This window comes from Myotis lucifugus, unplaced genomic scaffold (genome assembly GCF_000147115.1).
Source record: "Myotis lucifugus unplaced genomic scaffold, Myoluc2.0 scaffold_692, whole genome shotgun sequence".
NCBI classification, from domain to species: domain Eukaryota; kingdom Metazoa; phylum Chordata; class Mammalia; order Chiroptera; family Vespertilionidae; genus Myotis; species Myotis lucifugus.
In genome coordinates, this window is record NW_005871740.1 from 72,678 (window position 1) to 93,230 (window position 20,553).

Consider the following 20,553-nt stretch of genomic DNA (forward strand, 5'->3'; position numbering starts at 1 on the left):
CAGGCCAACATCAGTGAGGCGCCTGTTGGGTCTGCCCTGCACTGTCTGCCCAGAGACATTTAGGGCACGTCTGAAGTCAGGCAGCCTCCCTGGTATCTACAGACCCACAGGCCTCTCCTCAGATCTAGACTTCAGCTCTCAGCGTCTCAGTGCTGATCCCAGAACCTGCCTCACATGGCGCATCCCCATTCTTCTGCAGCTCAAGTTGGGAACACCGGTCCGGTGGCTGTTGCCTGTGCCAGCTGCTTTGAAGGCAGCAATGTCTGATTGGATGTGAGGCTGACAGAAAGGTGTGCAGCAGATGGAGGCTGCGGACCTGCTTCCTCTCCCAGAGACCTCATCTGTCAGGCCTTAGGGGCTCTAGCGAGGGGGAAGCGGGGGGAGGGAGGGCTGGCCCCTCCCACTAGCCCCGCCCAGGCTGTCAGGGACGAGGAAGCCCCGCCCCCGGCCCGCTCGCGCCGCCTCGCTCAAGTCCAAACCCGGCCTCCAGCCTCCAACCCACGACCCTCGGCCGGGCAGCCGCCAGAACCTCCAAGCGTCCTGCGGGCTGCAGCTTCCACCCCGGAGGGAAGAGCGACATGGCGGCGGCCAAGCCCGAGAACCTGTCTCTGGTGGTTCACGGACCCGGGGACCTGCGCCTGGTAAAACGGGAAGGGGAGTGGGGAGCCGAGCCCGACCCTGCCCTCTGGCCTTGGAGCCCAGGTGGGCCCGCTCGCCAATTCCAGCGCGGCCCGGCCCTGCTCCTCGGGTCCCGGCCACTCGGATCCTAGTTGGTTACCATGTTGGGGGGAGGGGGAGGGGGAGGGGGAGGGGGAGGGAGGCGGTTGGCATGTGATGCGAAGGGCCGGGTTCGTGGCGCGCGCCTCCCGGACCGGAGCCCGAGGCCGGCACGTGGCTGGAGCCCGGGAAGGTTGCGAGATGATTGCTAGTACACCTCTGTCAGTGCGCTTCTCAGCAGGGATACCGGGAGGCTGCCTGACTTAGGACGTGCCCTAAATTTCTCTGGGCAGACAGTGCAGGGCAGAAAGGGGCGGGGGGGGGGGGCAGGGGGACATTTAAAAGCTGTAGAGCTCGTATTTAACCCCTTTTGCTTGGAGCTGATAAAACCTCCTTTGCAGGATTATTATGATCAGGAGAGTGCCCGGCACTTAACTAGGTACTCAGCTCCTCCCCGCTTTCCTTCCAGCACAAGCCTGCATCCCCAGGACTCCTGGCGTTCCCTGTGCCTCTGCCAGACTCCTGGGTCTTGAAAGTCTCGATGTCTATAAAACTCCTTTCTTCCTTACCTCCCTTAGTCCACATCTGTCTCACTTTCCAGCCTTTTCTCTTTCTGACCCTGCTCCCTGTCCCTTTAAAAGGATTATGTATATTTCTCCTCCACCCAGACCATGCCTCTGCTTGCTCCCTGGCTCCTGAGGCCAAAGTTTAGGAGTTTGGGGAGCTGCAAAGTCAGCTTTGGGAGTGTGCCAGGGCTGCCTTGACAAAGTCCATCTCAGATGGGCTTAGGATGGCAGTGGGTAGGTGGGACGGGTGCCAGCCATCCCTTTTGCTCCCTAACACATCCTTCCCCCTCAAAGAGAACATGCTTCACCAGGATGGAGATTGGAGAGACTCAGCAGATTACTCAGCTGGGTACGCAGAGAGGAGGAGGACACTGCCCCTAACTATCTGTCTGCTCTAGGGGATAGACAGATGCAGTAACAATAAAACAGTGTGAGGGCTTTGATGGAGGTCAGAGAGAGTAAAGCCTCACAGGGAAGGGCCCTTGGCCCAGGAAGGAGGTCCTAGAGATGGATGCTGCTTGAGCTGATTGTTGAAGGTGTTGGTGTAAGAAACATCCAAAAAACATATGCCAGGGAACAAGAAATGAGATTTTGTGCTCTCTTGAGGGTGGTCTGCTTTAGGAGAGGTCCGAAAGGGGTGGATATATATTAGAAGAAGGGGGTCTGAAAGTGTATGTCAAAGGTGTGTTAACCTAGATGCATAGAAAGAATGGCCAGGGCTTACTTAAGGCAAAGATAAGCCTTTTACTAAAGAAGTTATAGCCCTGGCTGGTGTGGCTCAGTTGGTTGAGTGTAGTCCCATGCACCAAAGGGCCCTGGTTCAATTTGGGGCACATGCCCAGGTTGTGGGCTCCATCCCTGGTGGGGGTGTGCAAGAGGCAGCCTGATGTTTCTTACATCAATGTTTCTCTCTCTCCTTCTCTCTCTAAAATCAACAAAAACATATTTATTTATTTATTTTTTTAAAATATATATTTTATTGATTTTTTTACAGAGAGGAAGGGAGAGGGATAGAGAGTTAGAAACATCAATGAGAGAGAAACATCGATCAGCTGCCTCCTGCACACTCCCCACTGGGGATGTGCCCCGCAACCAAGGTACATGCCCTTGACCGGAATCGAACCTGGGACCCTTGAGTCCGCAGGCCGATGCTCTATCCACTGAGCCAAACCGGTTAGGGCAACAAAAACATATTTAAAAAGAAGTTATATACCTGCGGTGTGACTATTCACCATGACCTTCCCAGTTAGGAATTTAGGATCACATCACCCTGTGAGGTTACTTTCCATAGACGTCCTTTTTCATTTACAATTTCCCCTTTTGGTCACATATCAATCTGAAGGATGCATTGATGACCAAACTTTTGTTCTGATAGTGTGGTCAGTCTCCCAGAGCTAGGAAGGCTTGTTCCTAGGAAGTCTCAGTATCTACATTGTCTTGACCACTGGGGACGGGGCAATACCATAATCACGGTATACGAGTTGGAGTGGAATTTTCCCAAAAAGGGAAAGGCAGGTCAATGGAAAGCAGTCAGGTCTTATGGCCTTCGTTGTGAAAAAAAGCACTCTAGATTATTGCTGTTCTCTGAAACATTATGACCCAAGGTTTGCCTTCTGTCTCATTTTTCTGTGTTTGGCATCTAGTATAACATTTACATAAGCCATGAAAAGAATATTAACAGTTATTTTACATATGTTCAGTAATCATAAGCAGTGGAACTAGATAGAAAAATCCAAAGGGCAAGTATAGGTATTTGTATGAATAACATTAGCAAACAGGTAAAGACAATCAGATAACGAATTCTGAGTTCAATGCCAATCCATATAAGTCTTGGGACAGCTGCCTACCTCTGATGTCAGCAGCTTCTCATTCTGGAGGAGTCTTTGACGTCCCCTATAGGCAGAGGTGATATCAGAGACGGGTAGATGTCCATGGTTAGGCGCCTGATAAGGTCCCTGTCAATGAGGTGGGAGAGTTTCTTTTATTTTATGTCCTTTCTAAAGAACAATATCTCAAGTCTTTGTCTCCTGGGAGCTTGCTGTGAAAGCAAGCAGTTAAAAACTTGGCATTTGCTTGAAGTGACTTTTATTTATCAAACACTGGCCATTGTGTAAAATGTTAACTCCTACATTCCTTCATCAAAGTGCACTATGATGTCTGGAGGAATGCAAAGCCCGAAAAGTGGGAAGTCGGGGAGCAGGGAAGAACCAAGTCACACTCTTGGGTTTCCCATAGCCTCCACTATTCTTTTTTAAAAAAATCACTTAACCTCTAGAAATATTTCATAGACATCAAAGTCAGTTATTAACATGAACTTATTTCTGTAAAACCCAGATTAAAAAAAAGACATGTCTGTTTTACTTAAATCAAGTAAGTTAGGCTGGCTTTTATTTACTAAGGATTAATCTCAGATCACGTGAACTTCAAAGCATGAGTTAGTTTCTATATTTATGAGAATTTTAGAATACTCAGTCCTCACAATGCTTCGCAAACTTTTATTTTCCCCCACTATGTTTTTTTAAATTGTGGACGGAGCATTTATTTATTTGTTTCAATGTGCTTCAGGCATGAAACAGCTCTGGCCACCAACACAGCCATCAAGCTAGGATGAACTAAGGACTATACATCTGCTTTGTCCTTGATTGACATAAGAGCAACACCACCAGTCAGGTGTCTCCTTGCCCATTGCCAAGGGGTCCTAATATGATTCTATTGATTTCAGAGAGAGATAGAGGGAGAGAGATAGAAACATCAATGATGTGAGAGAATCATTGGTTGGATGCCTCCTAAATCCCCCCGACTGGGGATTAAGCCAGAAACCTATCTGGGCATGTTCCCTGACCAGGAATCAAACCATGTCCTGGTTCATGGGTCAATGCTCAACCACTGAGCCACACTGGCCTGGTGCTTCACAAACTCTCTGAGATGGACCAATTTTATTTTTTTCTCTCAATTGGCCATGGGCCAGTTTATTTGTATTGCTACCTTTGGATGTGACAGTAATGTCAAAATGCTGTAAACATTTCTAAAGCTCCTGTTAGCTTATGTACATATTGTATCACATATCAATAAAAGTTCATGGACCATACTGATAACACTTATCTCCCTTATTCCTGATAGCCAGCTCTACCAGATTTTAGGCACAAGCATCTGGATAGGGAGAACAGGAACAACACAGTCCTGGTGTCCAGGGAGCTGAATACCATGGAGAGTTATCTATAGAATTTACATATATCTCTCCAGGCATTGATGCACGCCTGAATGTTTTATAATTAGCTGTATGTGAAGAGAACAAGTTAAAGGGAAAATAATTTTAGGATTATGGGTTGATGTTTAATTATAAAGAGCAGAGACAGTTAGGTGTCAGGATCAAGTTTAAACATTAATGAGTTCCATGAGTTGTTATTATTTCTGTCTTTTGAATTTTGTCATACTATCAGCTTTCTTAACATTTGTGATTCCTTGTGGTTTTATTTCTCTTTCTAAATAAATAATCATTTTTGTACCTAAAAGAAAAAATAATTGTCTAGCAAGTTCATGTATGGTTATGTTCACACGTTTTGAATTAGGAGGAAATTATTTTTCAAGCTTATTTATTTATCACAGCTGAGGATTAAATAATCCTTTACCCATCCTGCATGGATTCAGTTTTAGGTGCTGGGGAAGCTCAGAGAGGAAGGGGTCACCTTTACCACAATCCCAACACATCCAAACCTAAATCTCCCCCAATTCCCACGGGAATTAGGAAGTCATCCCAAATGCCTCTTTCCCCTCACTTCTCATCTCATGTGGGATCTTGAAGAAGGAGAGGGATCACCCAGTGGTGAAGTGGTTCCTGGGAGGTAAGCAAATGAGCACAGAGTGAGTTTGAGAATTCAGGAGGCTTGGAGCACTGACAGCCTGGGCTGGAGACTGGCTGGGTGGACTTTGGGAGCGTGTCTGACCCTTCTACTTTGATCCCATTTGCCAGGACCAATGCCAAGAACAAAGCCTCTTATGACAAAATGGCCAACTGGGAAACCTTTGGATTTTCCTCCCACCCTCAAAACACCCTTTAGGCATTCTAAGGGAGGGAAATTGACGGGGCAGGAGAGCAAAAATAAGGCCTCCTGCTCTGCTTTCCTTAAGTGTGCAGGACAGCCAGCCAACTGGCTGACAGGAGACCTGGCAGGCGGGAGAAGGTGGGCTTTGAGGACCTGGGGCATGGACGACCACCTTCGAGCCCTGCCTGCAGCCCCTCACTCGGAGGCAGGGGGTGTGGCTTTACATCTTATTTACAATTGATAGAATGAAGCCCAAAACATTGCTGGCGTCTTAACCTCACATTCTTCCATATCCCAGCCTTTATTTATTTTATTTTATTTTTATTTTTTTAATATATATTTTATTGACTTTTTACAGAGAGGAAGGGAGAGGGATAGAGAGTTAGAAACATCGATGAGAGAGAAACACCGATCAGCTGCCTCCTGCACACCCCCTACTGGGGATGTGCCCGCAACCAAGGTACATGCCCCTGACTGGAATAGAACCCGGGACCCTTCAGTCCGCAGGCTGACGCTCTATCCACTGAGCCAAACTGGTTGGGGACTATATCCCAGCCTTTAAAGGAGCAGTCAAGTTCTCTAGTAGTGACATGGAAACAAGGGAAACACAGCCCGACTGGGCATGGCTCAGTGTGCATCAACCTATGAACCAGGAGGTCGTGGTTCAATTTCTGGTCAAGGCACATGCCCTGGTTGTGGGCTCGGTCCCCAGTGGGGGCCGTCTCCGATCAATGATTCTTTCTTATCATTGATGTTTCTCTCTTTCCCTCTTCCTTCCTCTCTGAAATCAATAAAAATATTTTTTTAAAAGACAGAAAACAAGGGAAATACAACTTTTCTCCCAAACAATAAAAACTTTGCCCTTTCAAAAGAACAAGGTTGTCCAGAGCTGGTTCAACCATACTGGGAACTAATTATAGAAAAAGAACTTTGGTTTTCTTTTGTAACAAGCTGTCTATTTACTCTGAGTTGGGCACTCTCTTTTATGATTATCTTCATTAAACGGAGGATGAAATTCAGGGCACAAAGAGGTTATGTAATTACCCCGAGGTCACAGAGCTGGTGGCAGGGAGCCTGGGTTTGTACATGGACAGGTGATTCTAGAGTCTGCACTGCACCACTCAGGTTGGCTGGAGGAGGGAAAAGGCACCTTCCTCTGATTTCTTCTCATGTTGAGGCCAGTGCTACACCCCATGCAAAATATACAGAGGGTGTGAACTCAGATGTTCCGGCAGAAGTAGAGGAAAGGGGACCATTAAGATATATTTAGAAACATATTTAGGCTAATTTGAGAAACTATATTTAGGAAAGGCAAGATAACATTTAGGATGCTAGAGGCACCTGAGGTGATTACATGTTCCCCCAGTATTTCCATGATTTATTCAGGTGGTGGGGGTGGGGGAGGGGGTCAAGGGAAGAGGGAAAAATGGGAAGACCTCAAGGGGATAGAAGGAAGAATTATGTATGTGAACTGTTGGGGTCCAGCCCCATCAGGTCCAGGGGTTCCCAAAGGTGTGGACGGAGTCGGCGAAGAAAGAAGGACACAGAGGCAGCGTTCAGTTGATCAGCATGGTTGGGTTCTCTCTTTATTGTTCTATATCATCTATATTTATACTATTTGATCCCATAAGCATGCCTCTATAATTACATCATGGTATGTTTCGGGAAACCTTCTACAGTTCCTAGTTTCATTTTCATAATCCTGTCTCTATCTAGTTCTGTTGATTTTAATCTTGTGTAGGTTAATCTCTGTGTTCCATTATAAGGGCTATTCCAAGGTCCACTATTCTATTGCTCTACTGATAAGCTAAAAGGAAGTGACTGAAGGAGTTTATCCTACCCAGCAAAGGTTATGTCCTCCCAGCCCCGCTACTTGCCTTCCCTGGGACTGCCCTGTGTCGGTGGGTCTCCAGGGATATAGGCTTTGGTGCTTTCCCTGGTGTGCAGACCCCTGGGGATGTGGGCCCAACAAGTCCCAAATTTATTGCCAACAGTCTTAGTCCAAGTCCTTCATAAGTAGTACATGGTATTTCTGTAACACTAGGGGGATTTACTGATTTATTCTCTTCCTTAGTCCTGTTAATCCCTAACCTGGGGAAACAACCTTTCTTGTGGAGGTGGTCCTGGTTAAAACACATAGCGCTTAAGAGGGGGAGCAAACTTATATCATATACGCCAGGTCCCTTGGAACATAAGCTGTGCAGATGTTTCTTCCCTGCAGCGACTGCGTCAAGCAGCAAGGGTGGATCGGCTTCCAGCAGTGAACTATTTATGACTTAAAGTGAAAAAATGCTGGAAAACTGACACAACCACAATAAAGAACAGTTACTCAACTCATCTCCTGCTACTATCACTCACAGATAAGAAATTGGGTTTAGGAAACCTTGAATGTGCCTGATTGGGCCTTGGGAATAAGTGAAAGTTCCAGATATCAGGAGCTAAGGAACTTTGATAAATGGGAAATAGGATAAATGAAAGAATATCACCATCAAAACCTGAGAAAGAAAAGGAGATTGAGTAAACAGGATTGTAGCCAACATCACCAACAAAAAACAAGGAACCATGAACAAAAAGCAAGGTTTTGTTAGTAACCATGCTGTGATAACTTCCTAATGCTCTGTGAGCTTGGGCTGATACTTACAAACTTAAGGGCTGATCTTTAACATGGTCTTGTGCTCAGGTGGCATGTCTCCTGCTGAGAGGGGAGTCAGGAGCCAAGCTGAGTTGTAAGGGTGATGAGAGTCAGCAAGAAAAAGGGCATAAAAGGAAAGTTGATTTGTGGGGAAAGGTATTTAAATTCTCCATAAAGCCCAACCGACGTGGTTCAGTGGTTGAGCATCAACCTATGAACCAGGACATCACGGTTTGATTCCCAGTCAGGGCACATGCCTGGGTTGTGGGCTCAATCCCCAGTGTGGGATGTGCAGGAGGCAGCCAATCAATGATTCTTTCTCATCACTGATGTTTCTATCTCTCCCTTCATTTCTGAAATCAATAAAAAATAATATTTAAAAAATATTTAAAAATAATTATTTAAAAAATAATAATTGCTTCATCATAAAGTGTGTTTTGCTAAGGAAAAACCAGGCTATTGGCGCAGCACCCCCTAGTGTCTGGGAAGGTCACTGCAGTCTTGCTCCTGTGGGAAGGTCAAAGCTGGTCCCCTCTGTTAACTCCAGCAAATACCTGTGGTAGTAATGTCTAGTGACACCCAGGGCCTGCTCGGTGTGCCCAACAGTTGCTGTGAGCTGGAATCTTACCCCCTCTCCACTCTCAAATGGGGTGTTCAGGCCTAGCCTGGCTGGAGGCAAGCTACGAAAAGTATGCTGAGGAATTTCCTCCATACCTGCGAAGTTTCCTACTAGTGCCTTTAGGGGGCAGAATGGGGTGCATTTCCATGTTTGAAATGAAGGCCTGTTTTAGCCTGCAGTTTAAAAAATTTCACTATCACTGAAACAATTATACAGCAGTTCTTGTTGTTGTGTAATGTCAGGTGTGGGACCAGCAACTTCTTTGAAAAAGATTTTGGTGCTAGCTATCCTGAGTTGCCCATTTCTAAATGGATTCTCTGCCCGCTTCTTTCCCTCCCTCCCTCCCTCCCTCCCTCCCTCCCTCATGTCTGTCTTCCTTCCTTGCAGATGTAGCCAGTTTAAATTACGAAGAGATGAAAAACTGCCATGAGCCCCTCTGCCCACATCAGGCTGCTTTGGATGCAGCCCCACCATTTACTGCCTTAGCGGCACCATGGGCAGTTTGCTAAGTCTCACCCTTCTCAGTCTTATCATAGGGAAAATGAGATGATAACAGAAGGTACCACATAGGCTGCTGCGAGGGTTAAACGAGGTGATGCGTGTACAGCACTTAGCACAGAACCTGATATAAAGCAGTTGGTCAGCATTAGCATGATCACTTTGGGCTTTGTTTCACTGGAGGCAAGGAGTTCAAATTAGCACTGAGCTACTTCAACAGAAAGGGCTGGTAATCTGAGATGCGCGAGAACCTCAGACCTTCCCTGGAAACACTGTTAGGGAGAATAGATATTCAACCAGTATAAGAACACCAGGTTTGGGGCAGAACTCTACCTGGTTCTGAAGAGATTGAAGGCATGGTCTTGTTATTATCTTGTGAGCTAAAGAGCCCCATGTTGTGTATTGCTACCTATGAAAGCATCTTGGGGAAGCTTTCAGCAGACAAGCTTTGAGCAGTGTCCCTCCCAGAGTGCTCTGTGTGTGGCCCAGCCCCGACCTCCTTCGTCGCCCAATAGATGGCTCCTGGCGTCACCACCCCTGAAGGAGAAAAGGCATATTCCACCTTGGGGGTGCAGTGGGATGCACTGAAGCAGGCTAGCCCTGATATATCCACTCTGGCAGTATGATTTTGACCAAGTTATTGAACTTCCCAGCCTCAGGTTTCTCATCTGCAAATTATGGGCTATGGTGAGGACCATGTGCCATGATGTGTGTAAAGCACAGAACACTGTCTGGCACATAGCAGGTGCTGTGAACATTTCATATCCCTTCTTCCTCTTTTAGGCTGCATTCAAAGAATCCTATATACCACAGAGCTAATATGCTAATTAGACCGGATGGCAGAACAACCTTCTGGAATGACCTGTGGGAGGGGGGCAGGGCCGCGAGGCAGCCGGGGCCACGGAGGCCTACCCTTGCACGAATTTTGTGTATTGGGCCTCTAGTTAATAAAATAACCACTTGGATTTGCCCACTCACTGTCCTTCCTCATCACCAGGAATTTCCTAGCCAGATGACATTGAGGGAAAATAATAATAATAGCTGTATCCTAGCTGGGCAGCTCAGTTGGTCGGAGCATTGTCCCAATATGCCAAGTTTGTGGGTTTGATCTCCAGTCAGGGAACATACAAGGATCAACCAATAAATGCATAAATAAATGAAACAACAAATCAATTTTTCTCTTTTTCCCTTCCTTTCTCTAAAATAAATAATAGCTGTGAACACGGAAATAATCAGATTGCTTTTTGAACCTGTGAACAGGTCCCATGTATTCCCAGAGGACCTCTAAAACTCCACAAAGGGTGTTTTGAAAGAGAGGGCCAAGTGTTGGTCTGTGCCCTGGTGTAGAGGGAAAAGAGCAGCTTCACACTTTTTCAGCCCTTGGAGCTGCTCTCATGTAGTTGCTAGAAACACCCTCTAACTTTCCCTGCCCTAGTTTGCCAGACCAAACAAATCTGTATCTAACAGTGTGTTTTCAGGAGAGAAGGCGCTGATAAGGAATGCAAATCTAGTTGGCAGCCCAAACATCCTTTCGCCTGGGGATGCATACAGCATACTTTTCTTTGAGCCCTAGGCAAAGTGCATCGTTGAGTGATGTGAGTGCAGCACTATTCAGTGTAGCCCCTCTGGCAGCCGCCCAGCAATGGTATGGCCTGAGCCTGTGTTAACTCTAAAAAGAAACATTTGAATGAAACTCCACTTTAATTTTTTTAAAAATGAAAATGTTCATAAGGTAAATTTATGATGCATGCTAAATGATTTTTCTGTTTCATTTTCTTTAGGAGAACTACCCTATTCCTGAACCAGGCCCAAATGGTAGGTCCTTGGGATATTCAACATATTTTCTTATTTCCCCTGGAGTCACATGGGCATTGCTCCCTCACCCTCTTCTGCTACAATTTATACTTTTGCCTCTATTTAAAGCTACGCTTTTGTTAGGCTCCACCTCATCCACTGTCCACAGTGTAATTAGATACACTCCACTTGGCTGATGCAATAAAACAGACAGTGGTAGAATGAGAAGTTACCATATCAGACTACTGACTTTTGAGCATAAAACATCTTATGGACCAAACGCAGAATTGTTCTTTTGACCTTGGGATACTCTATACCCACGATAAGCTACTAGTTGGGTGGCAGAATCCAAATTTTGAAAAGGAATGAGACTGCAGAACTTAATGTTTTGGTCAGAAAAGGGAGTATCATGCCAGGAAGTCCAGGGCCTGTCCAGTGGGGATGGGAGGGGCTGCATGGAACCCTGCCCCACTGCCCTAATCATCCAGGTGCCGAAAGTGGGTGTGCACACTGGGGCAGGGTTCCACCACCTTTGTTCCACTCTAGCCTCTCACTGTGCAAGCCTGTGGCTGAAATGACATACATATTTCCTGGGTGGTGTCTACCTGGGCAAGTCATGCCACCCTATTGACTAAGGCAGATCCCTGCTGACAGTTTTCCAATCCCTCCCATCCCTGGAGTTTCCACTTGGTGATCTGTCAGTAAGGCTGAGAGCAAGGGGCAGGGTGTCTACAGATAGCTGATCTCACATCCAGTCAGTCAGGTCCCCTTTCTGTCCTTGATTGAGTTGGGATGTGCTGTCCCACCTAACCCCACAACTGTAGCTCCTGGGTGAACATCAGCTTGAAGGAAGCGTTCCTGGAGTTCCCAGAGCTTTGCTACTCAAAGTTCAGTTGGGTTATTGGTTTACAGACAAGAGCTGTTTCTATCAGTATTTAGCAAGTAATGTATATCTAGGACTTATGTGTTTTCACCAAGATATCATTGTTAGAGAAGTGAAAGAGACAGCTCACTGTGTCCTAGAAAGTTGGTGTTGATTCTAGAGGTGGCCAAACAAGGGCTGCCTTTGACTCAAAGGATCCTGGTACTGCTTTTCTCCTGGAGGCAGCATTCTGCTCTCACTTTCTTGCCTCTTGCTGTCCCTGAATTGGAAGGGGAAACAATGGTACATTTCAGCTAGAGTTCTAGCAAGTCAGTTTTTTTTTTTAAAAAAAATGTTTTTATTGATTCGAGAGAGAGGGGAAGGGAGAGGGAAAGAGAAACATTAATGATGAGAATCATTGATTGGCTGCCTCCTGCACACCCTCTGCTGAGGATTGAGCCCACAACCTGGGCATGTGCCCTGATTGGGAATCAAACCGTGACCTCCTGGTTCATGGATTGATGCTCAACTACCAGCCACACCAGCCGGGCTAGCAAGTCGAATTTAACCTCTTATTACAAATTGGTAACTTCAAGAGAGGAAATTCTGAAATAATTTTCCTAACTCAAATGACTTTCCCTACCTTAGATTTCAGAACTCAGCCTGCCATTTCTTACTATGTTCACCCAAACCAAAAGTGGAGAAAGTTCTACAGAGCCACACCTGGTGGATCACCTCAGGTTGGTGGCAAGGACAGTGTAAGACACCTGAGTGCACAGCACAGCTGTAGGTCTCTTTGTTTTTCTCAGGGAGATATTTGTAACATGGTCATCTCAGTCAGACTAGGCCAGTAATCCTTTAGGACTTATTTTAACAAAGGGGCTCAGTAGCATTATTATTTTCAACTTGGAAAACGGACAACAACAATACCACCGAATCTCACTATAGTCAAACCTATGAAGGTTGAAATGCCAGTTGAAATATTTGAGTGGCTTAAATTAACACGGCCGTTGTTAACAAAACCACAGGCATGAAAACATAGCTTGATAGCTCCTGAAGTGTTGCCAAGCCTAGATTCTGCCAGTCTCCCTTTCGTAAGATAAGAATCAGGCATAGTCTATTAATTGTCTAGTAACAGTTATCTCCTAGAAAACAATTTTTTCTCTTACATGATTAATAAATTTCTTCCTCCTAATAATATCTTATTTATGCAGTGTATTAGAGTTCTCCAGAGAAACTGAACTGAGAGAGATTTGTTATATAGATTTATTATACATGTATACAGAGGGCAGGGGGAAGATCTATTTTAAAGAATTGGCTCACGCCCTAGCTGGTTTGGCTCAGTGGATAGAGCGTTGGCCTGCAGACTGAAAGGTCCCAGGTTTGATTCCGGTCAAAGGCATGTACCTTAGTTGCGGGCACATCCCCAGTAGGAGGTGTGCAGGAGGCAGCTGATCGATGTTTCTCTCTCATCGATGTTTCTAACTCTTATCTCTCCCTTCCTCTCTGTAAAAAATCAATAAAATATATTAAAAAAATAAAGAATTGGCTCACATGATTATCGGGGCTGACAAATCTGAAGTTTGTAGGGCTGACCAGCAATCTGGAAATTTAGGTAAAATGTCACAGTCTTGAGCTTCAGAAAACCTCAATCTTGTTTTTTTAAGGACTTCAACTGATTGAATGAGGCATATCCACATTATGGAGAGTAATCTGCTTTACAAAAAGTCTAATGATTTGAGTATTTGTTTTTTAAAAATTGAGGTATAATTGATATACAACATTATGTTAGTTTTGGTTGTTCAACATAATGATTCAGTATTTGTATCTATTGTGAAGTGATCATCACAATGTCTAGTTAACATTCATCACCTCATGTAGTACAGTTTTTTTTTGTGATGAAAACTTCTATGATTTACTCTCTTGGCATCTTTCAGATAACACCGGATTACTAATTATAGTTACTATGCTGTACATTAGGTCTTCATGACTTATTTCACAACTGAAAGTTTGTGCCTTTTGACTTTCTTCACCCATTTCATCTATCCCCTACCCTCTGCCTCTGGCAACCACCAATCTGTTCTATGTATCTGTGAGCCTATTCTTTGTTGTTGTTGTTGTTGTTCCTGGGTTTTTTAGATTCTACAATATCATATTAGTGAGATCACTTGGTATTTGCCTTTTTCTGTCTGACTTACGTCACTTAGCATAATGCCCTGAAGGTCCATCCATGTTGTCGCAAATGGCAATATGTCCTTCTTTATGGCTGAATAATATTCTGTTATGTATATGTACTACATTTTCTTTATCCATTTACCCATTGATGGGCACTTAGGTTGTTTCCATATCTTAAGTATTAATCACATCTGAAAAATACCTTTACAGCCACATCTAGTGATTGACCAAACAACTGGGCACCATAGCCTAGCCAACTTGGCACATAGAGTTAACCTTCATATGCAGTTATTTTACTCTGTGGAAGCTTTCTTGCCTTGCAAGACTCAATCAGGGTTGCTGTTTAGCTTGCCTTCCTCTGTGGCCTAAATTGTGTACCTGGCCTTTGAAGCCAAGCCCTCTCCTTCATCTAGAGCAGTGGTTCTCAACCTGTGGGTAGCGACCCCTTTGGGGGTCAAACAACCCTTTCACAGGGGTCACCTAAGACCATCAGAAAACACATATATAATTACATATTGTTTTTGTGATTAATCACTATGCTTTAATTATGTTCAATTTGTAAAATGAAATTGGGGGTCACCACAACATGAGAAACTGTATTAAAGGGTCGCTGCATTAGGAAGGTTGAGAACCACTGATCTAGAGAATCGCCTCAGGGTAATAGAAGGGTTGTTCCCGCCCTCACTTGTTTTCTCCCGTCTCCTTTTTCTTATCAGAGGTGCTGCTGAAGATGCATTCCGTTGGAATCTGCGGCTCAGATGTCCACTACTGGCAGCATGGTCGAATTGGGGATTTTATTGTGCAAAAGCCAATGGTTCTGGGTCATGAAGCATCAGGAACAGTCGTAAAAGTGGGGTCATTGGTAAAGCACCTACAACAAGGTGAGCAAAGCCCTTCAGCTAGTGGACTAATTTATTCATTCAACACCAATGTCTATGCAGGCTTTCTCGGGCCGGGCTCCCTGTTAAACACTGGGATGCAACAGTCAGCAAGACAGCCTTGGTCCTGAAACACGTGGACCTTAACCTTCCACAGTGGGAGACAGAGCTGGGACACACAGATAGTTACTTAATTACAATCGTGTTGAGGACAGCAGAGAAGAAAACAGGGTGCAATTGGTGTATTTTACTCAGACCCCTGGCTTGTCTGAGGAAGGGACAATTAAGCCAAGCAGGCAAGTAAGAAATAAGCCAGGTCCCGGGGTGGGGAAAGCGTTCCAGGCCCAGGAACCACAATATGCCTCCACATACTAACAACCAGGGCCTGCAAAGCAATCTTTGATCTTATTGGATGACTAGAAAACCACCAATATGTTTCTAGATTTGCTTGAATCATGCTCTCAGAGGGAGGAATACTTGGCTGAGGCAGACTATGATATATTCCCCAACACAGTGAATTAAATCCAAGCTGTCTTAGCATAGCTGGCTGTTGGTTTAACCTTCCTTTCCTGATGAGGCCACTGTATAGTCTGGAGATAATGTCAGATTATTTGGAGGAAGGGGGAGGTTGGTAGGAGGTGCCGTCCTATGTTAGTTAGAAAGCTCTCTGAGCCCAGTTACATAGGGAGAGATAGACCAGCTCTGAAGAAGCTAGATGTGTGTCTCATTCAGGAATGTTAAGTCAGGCCCTCCATCATCGGTAAAGTTGAGAAACCCCCTGAGTTTTTGCAGAGTTCTTCCAATGTGGAAGGTTCATAGCTTCTAAACAGTCACTGATTGGTTCTCACCTGTGAGACGAGGTCTCTAAATATATGTCATAACAAGAAGTGTGTGTGTGTGGGGGGGGGGGGGGTGAAGGGAGTGTCTCTAAATTTAAGTTATAACAGGTGCTTAGTCAGTGTCGACAATAGATCCAGCCTGTACCAGGTGCTTTAAGGGCTATAGAAAAAGGAGAAGATCAGATCCTTGGATGCTTTGATCTACTTGGGGAGACCAGACATCAGGATATATATACCAACAATTAGAGAACAAGCCCACAGGGTGAAGTGGTGAAACCAGTAAAGAATGGGCTCTAGAAGTTCAAAGAAAGGGATTTGTCATGGACACAAGTGTGTCCAGAAGGTTCATGGAGGAGGTAGGTCTGTCTTTGAGCCAGACATTTAACAGTAATGTTATGAGCCCTAGCCTGTTTGGCTCAGTGGATAGAGCGTCGGCCTGCAGACCAAAGTGTCCCAGATTTGAGTCCTGTCAAGGGCACGTACCTTAGTTGCAGGCTCTGTTTGGGGCGAGTGCAGGAGGCAACCAACTGATGTGTTTCTCTATCTTTCCCTCTCTCTTCCACTCCCTAAAAATCAATGGAAACATATCCTTGGGTGAGGATTAACAAAAACAAAACAAAACCCACAATAATAATTCTGAAAAGACAGATAACATTTATTGATTTAATATTGTTATTCTCCATGTTAAATACTTGCCCATAAAATTACTTACTTTGTTCTTGAAACAACTCTACAAGATAGGCATTATTTTTCCAGATGAAGAAAGTGAAGCATGGAGATTGCCTGGGGTCACACACTAGTTAGCCTTAGAGCTAGGATGCCTGCCTTGGTCTTTCTGACACTAGAAAAAGTGTGCAGAGTCACTGGGCTGCCCAGCATGTGGAGACTTGAGCAAGGTTTTGTATTTGAATTTCTGAAGAGATCAGAAGCTAATATTCCAGTTAAGAGGAACAGCATAATAAAATTATGGAGGCAAGAGTTTTATATCTGTTGTTAATAAACTCTGTGCTGCTCAGAGCAGAGGTTCTGTCTTGGGCAGTTAGTAGGGATGATAATTTGCATAATCTGTACAAAAGTCCCTCTTTAAAAAGCACCATACAACTTCGAGTTGTATTATTGTTGTTATTATGTAATAATAATTAGAAGACAAAACTGAATAATATAAACTCCACCTGATTATGGAAGATCTTGAATACTAAGTTGGAGAATTCATTGTCAACGCTAAAAGCATAATTTGGAGAAAGTTCACTGGGCAGCGGAGAAAGTAGAGGGCATAGAAGGAAGAGACATACAGGTAGAAGATCACATCTTAGTGGTCACAGGGATTTTTGTGGGTACCGTCTTTTAGAATACAAAGTTTTTATGTAATTGTTTCATTTGCTAACTTTGACTTAAAGCTCTAATCAACTAATCTAGAAAGAATAAAACCACTCCTTGAGTAGTTCTTGATATACTTGTTTATAAAATTTAAACATAAATATTAAAGAATCAATAAATCTAAGGCATGGAAGAATTCCTAATTTATATACAATCAGGCCATCTATCTTTTTAAAAAAATATATTTTATTGATTTTTTACAGAGAGGGAGGGAGAGGGATAGAGAGTTAGAAACATCGATGAGAGAGAAACATTGATCAGCTGCCTCCTGCACACCCCCTACTGGGGATGTGCCCGCAACCAAGGTACATGCCCTTGACCGGAATCGAACCTGGGACCCTTCAGTCCTCAGGCCAATGCTCTATCCACTGAGCCAAACCAGTCAGGGCAGGCCATCTATGTTTTAAAAATATATATTATTTTTTGATTTCAGAGAGGGGAACGGAAAGGGAGAGAGAGACAGAAACATCAATGATGAGAGAGAATTATTGACCATCTGCCTCCTGCATGCCCCCCACTGGGGATCGAGCCTGAAACCTGGGTATGTGCCCTGACTGGGAATCAAACCTCAACCTCCTGGTTCATAGGTCGATGCTCAACCACTGAGCCACACCAGCCCAGCCACCAACACTATTTTAATGAGCACTAACTACATACCTGGACTCTACACTATTCTCTGGGTATTTTTAACCCAAAAACACAAGAAATGGCCTAATGTATCACCGCTTAGTAAAAGGCAGACCTCCCAGGGCTCTTCTCTGGCTGCTAACAGCACATTGTTCAGGCTCAGGAGGGCCTTAATACCACTAGTACACCCCTCCTGGGGGGAGGTGGTGATTGACTGGGAAGGAACACAAAGAAATGACATTTCCAAGACAGTGGCAATGTTCTGTGTCTTGACAGGGGTTCACATCACACAGGTGAATGCATCCATCAAAATTTATCTGGTGATCCACTTAACATTTGTGCATTTCATCAACATCAAAATTTTATCTTGAAAAACAACTATAAACAAGTATTGAACTCTACCTTCAGCTATGCAGGCTGAAGTATTTAAGGGTAAAGTGTACTAATGTCTGCAACCTATTTTGAAATGAAGGGATGGATGGATGGATGGGTATGTGATCAAGTGAATGTTGCTCAATGTTAATTGAAGAATCTAGGTGGAAGATATCTGGGTGTTCACTGCACAGGTTTTTCAACTTTGCGATGTGCTTGAAATTTTTCCTGATAAGAGAGATTAGCAATTCTAATGCTTGGTTTCCAAGCAGACCCAGTGAGACATAGAGTAGAAGTACCATAGAGCCGGTGGTTCACAAGCCTGAGTGTCACTCTCCGCTGTACCTGAGTCGGAGGCCTCTGCAGGTCGTTTGCCTTAATGCTTCTGCTAACCAGGAATCAGTTGATTCCTAGTTATTGTCTAAACACAACCAGACTGTATGGCTTTTGTTAAGGCCTTGCCCCATGTTTTCAAAACAGGTCAAGAAAAAAAGTGTCTGCAAACTCCACACACTAGCTACCTCTTTTGCAGCAGTTTGACACGGGAAGTGGAGCTGGCTTGCCTTAGGATGGGACTGGTTCTGTGTTTCCCAAGCTGGGAAGTGGCTGTGGGAGCTGGAGGGAAGGTTGGGTCTGGTCCATGAGTTAGTAAAAGGGCAAGCCAGACCCCATCTGTGGAGAAGTGGGATGGTCATTCTCTCCCAGTGTGTATCTGTGCTGTGTCCTGTGTTTCCTTTGGAAAGCGCTAACGGCCTGGGCTTGCTTAGGACACCCCGGGTATTCCTCTCTGGTATCTGCCCATGAGCCTGTGCCCCTCACAGCACCTCTGTGCCTGCTCCTGTTTTCCTCTCCAGGTGATCGTGTTGCCATCGAGCCTGGTGCTCCCCCGAGAAATCGATGAATTTTGCAAGATTGGCCGATACAACCTGTCACCAACCATCTTCTTCTGTGCCACGCCCCCCGATGATGGGAACCTCTGCCGGTTCTATAAGCACGATGCCAACTTCTGCTACAAGTTAGTGCCCAGCCCAGCCTTGCCACTTGGGACCTCTCTCCCTCCATTTGTTTGGTGTTCTTTCTTCTACTTTCCTGCGGTGACTTGGTTCTTTTTAGCACTTAATTCCAGACATGAGGCATCTCCATAGTGGGCCTGCTCTCCTGGGTGGGCGGAGGGAGGGCAGCCTGACAAGCACTAAGACTGACTCACAGTGCTTGGTTTTAGTCTTTCAGTCTAACTTTCCCTCACCCAGAGCAGCAATAGAAAATGGTCGCTAAAGTCACTCCTTTCCAGCCATCCTGGTGATAACTTGTTGTGGTTCATCTTCCATTATTGGTTTCCACTGCAGCTACAGGAGGGAGAACTTTTAACAGCAGTGGCCTTGTGGGGGGCTTACTGAGGAGGCCTGGCAAGGAGCCAGCACATGACTTTGGGGCCCTGGATTCACTCCCTCCCAGCGAGTAACTTTGTGGAAATGACTTAACCTTCCTCTGCTTCAGATGATTAAATAAGACAATGCATGGAAAGTCACAGTTATTATTACTATGTGCCGGGCCGTGTGCTAGTAAGTGCTTTGCACGCCTTACCTTACTCCGCGAGGACAATGAGGAGGTAGGCACCAGGTGTGCAGTCTATTTATTTATTTATTTACTTTTACTTTTTTGTTAATCCTCACCTGAGGATATTTTCCCATTGGTTTTTAGAGAGAGTGGAAGAGAGAGGGAAAGACAGAGAGAAACATCAATGTGAGAGAAACACATAGATTGGTTGTCTCTTGCTCGAGTCCCAGCCAGGGCCTGGGCCAGGGAGGAGCCTGCAACCAAGGAATGTGCCCTTGACTGGAATTAAACCTGGGACCCTTTGGTCCACAGGCCGATGCTCTATCCACTGAACCAAACCAGCTAGGGCCCAGTTGAGCAGTTTATTGCAAGAGTTAGCAGAGGCAGGAGGAGGCTAACAGACTTGGCACAGAGCAGAACCAGGAGTCAAGCTGTGATTCTTGAACTCCTGCCTTGTGTTCACTGCACGACCCCAACATTCAAAATGGTTTCGGGGTGAGAAGTTGTGTCTGGCTGGCAGAAGCAGAGTGCTGTACCTCCTACATGGCCCCAGCCCTTGGAGCTCTGGGGTGCTGCTGTGCCACTTTCCTTCTGATTCCTCCCACCCTAGCCCGGCCCCAGCAGTGGCGCTGTCAGCCAGGATGGGGCTTGTCCGATGGAGGCTTGATGCCAATCACAAGGGCAGTCTGACAGATCTGAGTTTTCAAGTACCCACTGGAAACCTTGAGAGGAGTCACAGGCCGGAGACCTCATGATGAGTTTAATTAAGTCAACATCCAAACCTGCTCTAGAAGAAAACAGGTTTTGTGGGCAGAGTCCACCTTTTAGCAAGTGGTTCCAGAACCACCTTTCCTGGGCCCTTTCCAACTCAGGGCACCAAACAAAGTTTTTGTTGAAGGCAGAAGAACAAAGAGGTAAAGCTCGAAACTAACCACTAATCTCTGCCATTTACCAACAGCGTGACCTTGAACAAGTTACTTAAACTTGGTAAACTCAG

General features: G+C 45.2%; 1 protein-coding gene and 1 pseudogene across 1 annotated transcript in view; one reads left to right on the top strand and one right to left on the bottom strand.

Annotated features, from left to right (window-relative positions):
- The first annotated feature begins 462 nt into the window (after nucleotides 1-462).
- Nucleotides 463-20,553, top strand: part of SORD (sorbitol dehydrogenase) — a 34,421-nt gene continuing 14,330 nt past the window's right edge. The window contains 5 exon segments of the mRNA XM_006109643.3: nucleotides 463-641; nucleotides 10,857-10,890; nucleotides 14,623-14,787; nucleotides 18,854-18,882; nucleotides 18,884-19,014. Coding sequence (XP_006109705.1) covers nucleotides 579-641; nucleotides 10,857-10,890; nucleotides 14,623-14,787; nucleotides 18,854-18,882; nucleotides 18,884-19,014 — 422 coding nt within the window. The 5' untranslated portion in view covers nucleotides 463-578.
- On the bottom strand, nucleotides 3,836-3,980 carry LOC111823802 (annotated as a pseudogene).